The sequence below is a fragment of the Myotis brandtii genome, unplaced genomic scaffold (genome assembly GCF_000412655.1).
Source record: "Myotis brandtii unplaced genomic scaffold, ASM41265v1 scaffold77, whole genome shotgun sequence".
Classification (NCBI taxonomy): Eukaryota; Metazoa; Chordata; class Mammalia; order Chiroptera; family Vespertilionidae; genus Myotis; species Myotis brandtii.
In genome coordinates this window covers 3,122,586-3,133,357 of record NW_005371082.1, presented here as the reverse complement: position 1 = coordinate 3,133,357, position 10,772 = coordinate 3,122,586, and the positions used below count along the sequence as shown (strand labels likewise).

Sequence of the window (10,772 nt, the reverse complement as noted above, 5' to 3'; positions counted from 1 at the left end):
ATACTCACTGAAAGACTACTGATCCTACCGGGAAACCAACCTGTTTACTGTACTGTTGTAAATATCATACCCTTTATATCCTGTATATTGGCTTCTTTTAAATAAAGTGAAATGTCTTAGAAAAAAAAAAAGGCAAGGCAGGGCGGGACCCAGAAGACCCATATGGGGAGTGCCACTCAGCCAGAAGCTGGCACATGGCTGGCCAGCGCAGTGGTGGTGGCAGGAGCCTCTCCCACCTCTGTGGCAGCACTAAGAATGTCCAACTAATGGTTTAGACCTGATCCCTTGGGGGCCTAAGCCTTTAGTTGGACATCCCCCGAGAGCTCCCTGGCTGCCAGAAGGATGTCTGACTGCAAGCTTAGGCCTGATCCCCTGGGGAGTGGGCCTAAGTCAACAAATGGACATCCCCCAAGGGGTCCTGGACTGTGACTGGGCACAGGCCAGGCTGAGGGGGACCCCCCCCCAACCAGTGCACAAATTTTTGTGCACCAGGCCTCTAGTCTATAATAATAAAAGCGTAATATGCTAATTAGACTGGACGTTCTTCTGGACTACCTTCGGACGAAGCCGGGGCTTCGAAGGAAGCCTGGGTCCTGGGTGCTTGCGGACAGCCAGAGGGAAGCCCGGGTTCTGGGTGCTGGAGGGAAGCCCAGGTCCCGGGTGCCAGAGGGAAGCTGGTGTTGGCAGCCCAGGGATGGAAGGCCTACTCTTGCATGAATTCTGTGCATCGGGGCTCTAGTTAAAAGATATAATGTGACTAAATGTCTAAGAAAACATGACCCATACATATGCTACCTTCAAGAAACCCACCTCAGAACAAAAGATTCACACAGACTGAAAGTGAAAGAATGGAGAAAAATATTCCATGCACATGGAAACAAAAAATAAGCTGAGATAGCAATACTAATATCTGGCAACATACACCTCAAAACATAGGCCATAACAAGAGACAATGAAGGTCACTACATAATACTAAAGGGATTTATACAGCAAGAGGACATGACCCCAGCAAATATATATGCAACCAATATAGGAGCACCTAAATATTAAAACAAAAAACCAACAAACAAAAAGAACAAAAACCTCTTGGTGGACTTTAAGGGAGAGATTGGCAGCAACACAGTCATAGTAGGGAACTATAACATCCCACTGTCATCACTGGATAGATCTTCAATCAACAAGGAAACAGTGACCTTAAATGACAAAGTTGATCAGATGGATTTAGTTGATGTTTACAGAGCATTTAATCCCAAAGGAGCAGAATATATATTCTCCTTAAGTGCACATGGAGCATTCTCAAAGATAGAACGCATGTTAGAACAAAAAATAGGTCTTAACAAATTCAAGATGATTGATATCATACCAAGCATCTTTCTTGAACCACAATGGCATGAAACAAGAAATAAACTACAACAAAATACTCAAAAACACTAAAACACAAGAGGCTAAATAGGATATTATTGAATAAGGGATGAATTACCAAAGAAATCAAAGAATATATAGATAACAATTGTGGAAACAAATGAAAATGAACACACAATAACCCAAATCTATGGGATACAGCGAAAGAATTCTGAGAGGGAAGTTCATAGAATCACAAGCCTACGTCAAGAAGCAAGAAAAACTTCAAATAAATAATCTAAAAGAACTAGAAAAAAACCACACACACACACACTCACACACAAGAAAAGAAGAGGAAGAAAGTAATAACGACCAGAACAAAAATTAATGACCTAGAGCAGCCGTGGGCAAACTACGGCCCACAGGCCGGATCCGGCCCGTTTGAAATGAATAAAACTAAAAAAAAAAAGACCGTACCCTTTTATGTAATGATGTTTACTTTGAATTTATATTAGTTCACACAAACACTCCATCCATGCTTTTGTTCCGGCCCTCTGGTCCAGTTTAAGAACCCATTGTGGCCCTCGAGTCAAAAAGTTTGCCCACCCCTGACATAGAGTTTAAAAAAAAATAATACAAAAAATCAAGAAAACCAAGAGTGGGTTCTTTGAGAAAATAAACAAGATTGATAAACTGTTATCAAGACTCACCAAGAAACAAAGAGAAAGGACCCAAATAAATAAAATCAGAAATGAAAAAGGCAAAGTAACAACTGACCTCACAGAAATACAAAGGACTGTAAGAAAATAATATGAGTAACTATATGCCAGCAAATTGGACAATCTGGGCGAAATGGCCAAATTCCTAGAAATATACACTCTTCTAAAACTCAATCAGGATGAATTAGGAAACCCGAATAGACAAATAACAACTAATGAAATTGAAACAAGTATCAAAAACTCATAAACAAAAGTTCCATACCAGATGGTTTCATAGGAGAATTTTACCAAACATTAAGAAGAATAAACAGCAATCCTTCCCAAACTATTGTAAAATATTCTTGAGAAGGGAAGACTTCCAAATTCTTTTTATGAGGCTAGCATTACGCTAATTTCAAAACCAGAAAAACACATTACAAAGAAAGATAACTATAGGCCAAAATCCCTGATGAACATAGATGATAAAAGCCTCAACAAAATATTAGTAAATGCGGATTCAGCAATACATTAAAAAGATCATACACCATGACTAACTGGCATTTATTCTGGGGAACAAGGCTAGTACAATTTACACAAATCAATAAATGTGATATATCACATAAACAAAATGGAAGATAAAAACCACATGATCATATCAATAGATGCAGAAAAAGCATTCAATAAAATCGAGCAAACATTTATGATAGAACTCTCAGCAATATGGGAATAAAGAGATCATTCCTCAACATAATAAAGGCTATATATGACAAATAATCAGCCAATATCATACGAATGGACAAAAACTAAAAGTATTTCCCTTAAGGTCAGGAACAAGACAGAGATATCCACTTTCCCCACTTTTATTCAACATAGTGATGGAAGTCTTAGCCATAGCAATCAGACAAGATGAAGGGATGAAAGGCATCCAAATTGGAAAGGAGAAAGTAAAACTGGCATTGGTCACAGATGACATTACATTGTACTTAGAAAACTGTAAAGATTCCACAAAAAAACACACCAAAACAACTACTAGATCTAATAAGCGAATTCTACAAATTAGCAGGATCAAAATTACTATCCAGAACTCGACTGCATTTTTATACACCAATAATAAACTCTCAGTAAGAGAAACTAAGAAAACAATCATATTTACTATTGCAACAAACAAAATAAATAAGGTACCTAGGAATAAACTTATCCAAGGAGGTAAAAGACCTGTACTCAGAAAACTATAGGACATTGAAGAAAGAAAGAGAGGAAGATGCAAACTAGTGGAAGCATATACCATGTTCATGGACTGGAGCAATTAACATCATTAAAATGTCCATACTACCCAAAGAAATATATAGATTCAATGTGATTCCTATTAAAATACCAATGGCATATTTCACAGATCTAGAAGAAATATTGCAAAAATTTATATGGAACCAAAAAATACCCCAAATAGCCTCAGTAATCTGGAGAAAGAAGAACAAAGTTGGAGGAATTACAATACCAGATATCAAACTATATTACAAAGCCACAGTAATCAAAACAACCTGGTACTGGTATAAGAACAGCATATGGATAAATGGAACAGAACAGAGAGACCAGAAATAAACCCATGCCTTCATGATCAATTAGTATTTGACAAAGAAAGCAAGAGCATGCAATGGAGTAAAGACAGTCTCTTCAATAAATGGTGTTGGGAAAAAATGAACAGGTACATGCAAAAAAAAAAAAAAAACCACACAACTAGACCACCAACTTACACCATACACAAGATTAGACTCAAAATGAAGAAAAGACTTAATTGTGAGCCATGAAACCATAAAAATCATAGAAGAAAACAGGCAGTAAACTCTCAGAGCAACATTTTTGCCAATATATCTCCGAGGGCAAAGGAAACACAGGGAAAAATAAACAAATGGGACTACATCAAACTATAAAGCTTCTGTACAGCAAAAAAATCCATCAACAAAACAAAAAGGGAACCTACGGTATGGGAGAACACATTTGCCAATGATTCATCTGATTAGGGTTTAATCTCCAATATATATAAATAACTTACACAACTCAGCACCAGGAAGACAAAAATCCAATTTAAAAATGGGCTAAGGGCTCTAGCCAGTTTGGCTCAGTGGATAGTGACAGCCCGCAGACTGAAGGGTCCAGGGTTCAATTCAGTTCTCAGGCAAGTACCTATGTTGCAGGCTCCATCCCAGGCCCTGGTCACGGCGAATGTGGGAAGCAACCAATCAATGTGTCACTCTCACATTGATGTTTCTCTCTCTGTGTGTCTCTCACCTTCCCTTCCACTCTCTCTAAAAATCAGTGGAAGAATATCCTGGGGTGAGGATTAACAAAATCAAAAAATGGGCAAAGGAACTGAATAGACACTTGTCCAAAGAGGACATACAGACGGGCAAGAGACATATGAAAAAATGTTCAAAGTCACTAATCACCAGAGAGAGGCAAATTAAAACTACAATGAAGTATTACCTCACCTCTGCCAGAATGGCTACTATTAATAAAACAAGTGCTGGTGAGGATGTAGAATAAAGGGAATCCTAGTACACTGCTGGTGGGAATGCAGACTGAGCAGCCACTGTGGAAATCAGTATAGAGGTTCCTCAAAAAAATTAAAAAATGCAACTTCCTTTTGACACAGTGATCCCTCTTATGGGTATACATCCTAAGCATCCTGAAATATCAATCAGAATGCATAAATGCACTCCTATGTTCATAGTAGCATTATTTACAAGATCTGGAAACAGCCCAAGTGCCCATCAGTAGATTAGTGAATAAAAAGCTGTGGTATATTTATACAATGAACTACTACAATGGTTGTAAAAGAAAGGAACTCTTACCCTTTGTGACAACATGGATGGACCTGAAGATTATTATGCTAAGGGAAATAAGCGAGTCAGAGAAAGACAAATAACAGATGATCTCACTTAAAAGAGGAATCTAATGAACAAAATAAACTGATGAACAAAATAGAACCAGAATCATGGATACATGGGACAGACTGACAAATGTCACAGGAGAGTAGGGTAGGGAGTACTAGGTAAAGGAAGGTGAAGGGATTAGCTAAAGAACATATATGCATAGCCCCTGGACACAGACAATAGTGTAGGGAGGGTTAAGTGGGATATGGGGTGGGGACAGGAGCTGGGTGGAAGTGGACAAAGGGGGGGCGGGAAATGGAGGACATCTGCGATAGTGTCAATAATAAAAATTTTAAATTAAAAAAATCAGCAATGTCTTTACCATTGAAAACAAATGAGAGCAAGAAAGGAATTTTTCTTTGACATGTTATCAAATGTTCCTTCTTGCCACTACAGTAGCATTCACTTTCTTTCAGGGTCAACAAAACTCAGAAATCCTTGAAAAACATGAAAATCCTTAATCTTTCAGGTGGCGGGGGGAGGGAGAGAGAGGGAGAGAGAGGTGGTCTTACTAAGAAAATTATATACTTAAAAAGTAAAACAGCTGACAAAGACCAAAGACTATGGAAAAAAAAGAAATAGTTTTCCACCCCAAGGTTATATTCTATCACTTAGTTTTCTGATCTATACCCATATGTATATACATGTACTTTTCTTTAAAAACCTAATTTTTTTAAATCTAATTTGTTTCTGAAATTAAGGCTAGTAAAAATGACTATGGATTCATAAAAAATTCAAGTCAAGTAGAATGCTTAGCATAACATCTACTATTACCTCTACAATGTATAATTTTAAAATTTGTAATTTTCAAATTTCACAGATGATTTATAAGTGAGAAAAAAAGTGTCTTAGAATCTGTGAAATATGATGATGAAAAAAGAGAACAGTTTGGAAAGATCTACCTTTGAACTCTAATTCTACTACCTCATAACAGCTGTGTGATCTTAATCTTTCTGAGTCTTAACTATCTCTTAACCATTAACTGGAAGCTTAGGATAATATATATTAAGTTTCTAATACATACTGTAAACTCAATGAACACAAGTTATATTCCTGTAAGATACATGTAAGAACACTTAATTACTTTCCTTCAGGAATAAAACTAAGTGCCACTGCTTGGTTATCCAACATATTTATAAAACATCTATAATTCTTAAAAATATGTCATTATCTACCAAAATTATCATAATTTACCATAATCACCTAATGCAGAATTTACTAACTATTAAAAAACAATGTCACACTTGTTAGATCTGACTGTTCCTCTTGGAGATAAAGATATGCTCTATGTTTAATCATTCTTCATTTTAAAAAGCATTCTTTCCACAAAATATTTTTCTCAAGATGAGTAATTTCCATTTCTAAATGGTCAAGTTGTTAATAAGTGATGTTTTTCCAAGTCTAGATTACAAATCAGATTGTGATAAGATTTTCACATCATTGTTTTTATACTATCATGTGTTTTATCTCCTATTTTTTTAAATCCCTTTATCATTTATTAATTACAAAGAAATATGGGTTTATCATTAAAAATTTGAATATACAAAAACATAAAAGGATTAAGCACAAAATAAAAACTATCTAGAGATAAGCACTGGTAGTATTTTGGTATATTTTTTCTAGTCTTTTTTTTTTTTAATAAAGATGTACATGCACATATACTCAGCATACAAATGTAATATTTGTGTAATATAAGTGCTTTTGTTTACTGCTGCTTTCCCTTAGAACATATCATGGGTGTTTTTCCATGTCATTAAATTTCCCTCAAAAATATGATTTTAATGGCTGCATAGTTTCCCCCTTGAATAAATATACTATGATTTATTGGGCTGAAACTCTATTGTTAAATATTTACAATGTTGCCAAATTTCCTGTAGGAATATCTGATGAGCACATGAGAATAAATAACTTCTGAGCAAGACCAATGGATCATACGGCATCAATATTTATAAGAGTTTTAACACATATTGATTAAGAGCTATTCAAAATGTTTATCCAATTTCTATTCCTACCAGTGAGATAGATATGAATGTATAAACACATACATATCTATACACTAGAGGCCAGGAGCACGAAATTCATTCGCGGGTACGGTCCCTAGGTCTGGCTTGCGATCAGGGCCATCTTCCCTGGCTGCCCGCAGCCAGCCCCACCCCCTGCTGCCACCCACCCCGGTTCCCCGTTTGCCATCCGGCAATCGGAGCCTGCTGGCCAGGGAAAGGGACCTAGAGGTGGTCAGTGCACCTCACAGTGACTGGTTGAGCAGTCATTCTGGTCGTTCCACCATTAGGGTCAGTTTGCATATTACCCTTTTATTATATAGGATGATGGCATATTTTAATGTACCCTTGCAATGCTGGTATTAAAAGTTTTACATTTTAGCCCTAACCGGTTTAGCTCAGTGGATAGAGCGTCAGCCTGCGGACTGAAGGGTCCCAGGTTTGATTCCGTACAAGGGCTTGTACCTTGGTTGCAGGCACATCCCCAGTAGTGGGTGTGCAGTAGGCAGCTGATCCATGTTTCTCTCTCATCCATGTTTCTAACTCTCTATCCCTCTCCCTTCCTCTCTGTAAAAAATCAATAATATATATTTTTAAAAAAAGTTTTACATTTTAGTTTATTTAATAGTAAAAATATCACTTTTGTTTTTAATTGCATTCCTTTGACTACTGGTGATTATTATAAGTGAGATATTTTTATCATAGTTTATTACCTTAATTCTCATATTTTATGTCTACTGCCTATTTTTGTGTTGATATATTTATAATTTTCCCAGTGATTTATAAGAACTGATACATATTAGATTATTTTTCTACTGTATATTACTACCATATAATATTATACTATATGACTTACAGATACTTCAGCCATTCTAAAGTACGCCAGCCAATTTATTGAGTGTAATTTTAAAACATAAACTTTCTTCTATGTTTCATAAATCATTAATTAAAATAATGCTATATACCTGAAACTAATACACAATAATATTCATTGTAAACTGCAATTAAAAACAATTAATAAAAATTAAAAGAAAAGAAAACTAGAATCCAAAGTGGCTGGTAAATAGTAACTATATTAAGCAGTACTGTCATATTGAATCTGCTCTGAAATACGCCAATCTTATTTTTGCTTATCTTGAGTAATTGGTGATATAATTGAAGTATTCCATGAAACTGTCTCCTTAAGCTTTTTTTTAAAGTTTTACTAAACTACCCTTCTAACTCAATTTCTTATAGGTAAAATATATTTTTTAAATGCAGATTCTTCTTTTAAAAGTAAAGCCAGTAATACCATAATGAATTAATCCCCTTTATCCATAATACAAGAAACATTGATGATAACAAACTATTCAGTACCTATACATGGAGCAGGGAATACTAAAAGAGAGTAGGTGATTCAATGTAAGTTGAATCACAATGTTTATTAATATATATATATACAACTTATATCAAAATTTCACATAATTTAAAAAATATATCAACAAGCTTTCAGAGAAAGCTAAGGCTCAACTGTTTTATAAACAGAAGTATGTTATAAACCTCACAATTCCTAACATTGGGATCTTTAGTTTTAATATCTAGATTTCTTCTAAAATTTAAATTATTTTACACAAATGACAATGGAAGGTTTTCCCCTGGGACATCAAGCAGGTATAACTTACCACATCCCGAAACACAACGGCACGCAGGCGATTAATATCGACATCCTGAAGAAGTCTATCAGGGTCCTTAATAGGAGAAAGGTTACCTGGAACATTTTCTAATGAATTCTAAAAAAAAGATACCCAATTGTAAAAACATAATAGCACAATACATAAATTTATATAGTAGTATAATTTCTCTAATTTAGGCATCAAATTATCCATGTTCTTTAACTCCTCATCACTGGATAACATTTAATGACAACAATACTCTATTATAAGACTCATTTTCTGTTCTCCTGTATCTTGTTGATTTCCTTTCCTAGTATTCTTGTTTTTTATTACCAGAGCTACCAAGATAGACTTAGAAAAATGGGTAAGATTGTGGAAGAAAAAAGACTGATTTTGGACTTCAGAAAATCTGGGCTCTAAATCTCTGCTTGTGTGACCTTGGGCTTATTACTAAAATTTATTGGGCCTCAATCCCTACCTCTAGTTAATAAATCTCTTTGAGTCACTGGGTTTCATTTAACCATCATGCTTTTTATATGAAACTAGAGGTCCAGTGCATGGATTCATGCACATTGAAAGGAAATTAATTAGAAGGTGGCCGGTGGGGCAGGACTGGGTGAGACAGGCCGGACACACCCTGGAGTCTACCTCCCTTGGTCCCTCCCCAGCCAGCTGCACCTGGGGTGGTGCCAGGGCTCGAAGGATGTCTGTGGAGTGAGTGGGGTCCCTCCAGCAGGTGGAGTCCTTCAGCCTGGCCTGCGGGGGATCAGGCCAAAACCGGCAGTCTGACATTCCCTGAGGGGTCCCAGAGAGCAAGAGAGCACTCTGCAAAGTTACTGTTGAGCAGCAACTCCTGCATTGAGTGTTGCCCCCTTGTGGTCAGTGCATGTCATATCTACCAGCCGGTCAGCGGGTCACTTAGCCTTTTACATATATAGATTATTATGTTACATTATTATGTAAGATTTTATTTGTGTGACCATTTCATGAGCTACACAAGTTAGAAAAAGGTAAACTGAAAAAATACAAACATAGCCTTCATATTAAAGCTGAAAGACATTAAAGGTTATTACCATCAAAATGCTTTTTATACATGAAGATACAAAAATTGACAAATTATTTGTAATGTGTCACAGCAAACTAATAACAGAGTCAAGTTTCCTGAAACTCAATCTAGTACTTTTTCACTTACACACACGACATATTAAGAATTGTATGGACACAATATGTTAAGAATTGCATGAATTAGTTGATTAGAGGGTCATCCTGATATGCAAGGTTGTGAGTTCAATTCCCCAAGGTTGTGGGGTTCAATACCTGGTCAGGGCACATATAAGAAGCAACCTATGAATGCATACATGAGTGGAACAACAGATATCTTTCTCCTCTCTCTCTCTCTCTCTCTCTCTCTCTCTCTCTCTCTCTCCTCTCCCCCCTCCCTCTCAAATCAGTAAATAATTTTTAATTGCATGAATTAAACTAGGTAATATATGTAATGTACAGAATATAATTCCTATAAATAAAATAACTTGCTGTTATTATGATTAAAAATAAATAGGCCTCTTTCTAATTCTCTATAGACCTCAATTATGATATTTTGTTCCAAAAATTAATATGATTTCCACTGCAGCAAAGGACAGTAAAAAGAGCATAGTATTTGAAGTTTGGTAGTTATTTGGTTTACATTACAATTCCAAAACTTACCAGCAATATAACCTCAGGTGAGATATTTAACCTCTATAAACCTCAGTGATTTAATCTAAATAATAGGCTAACAATATTTATCACAAGACAAAAAAAATAATGCATTGACAGCATAAAAGAAAAGTACATAATTTATGGCAAAAATGAAGAAATTACATTTTAATTTATAAACCATTTTACAAAATGTTTCTATATCCATAATGTAATTTAATCCTTATAAAGGCATATGTAATACCTTAATCAATAAAGAAAAAAAAAAGCTTGTATCATCACTCCTTTTTAGAAAGTATAAAAAATGAGACCCATACAAATCCACACAGGTTAGTGCCACACCCAAATTAACTAAGGTGTTTCCTTATTAAAGTAGCACATAAAAATGCATAAAAGCAGGGAACCGGAGACATGGAAGCATGGAACAGAGTGCAGAATCTCAGAGGGAAGGCGGGG

General features: G+C 35.8%; 1 protein-coding gene across 4 annotated transcripts in view; it reads right to left on the bottom strand.

Moving 5' to 3' along the window:
* Positions 1-10,772, bottom strand: part of NBEA (neurobeachin) — a 776,030-nt gene that overhangs the window by 654,688 nt on the left and 110,570 nt on the right. For all 4 annotated transcript variants that reach the window (XM_005883142.2, XM_014530733.1, XM_014530734.1 and 1 more), the window contains one exon: positions 8,631-8,738. In XM_005883142.2, coding sequence (XP_005883204.1) covers positions 8,631-8,738 — 108 coding nt within the window. The remainder of the gene's footprint in view (positions 1-8,630; positions 8,739-10,772) is intronic.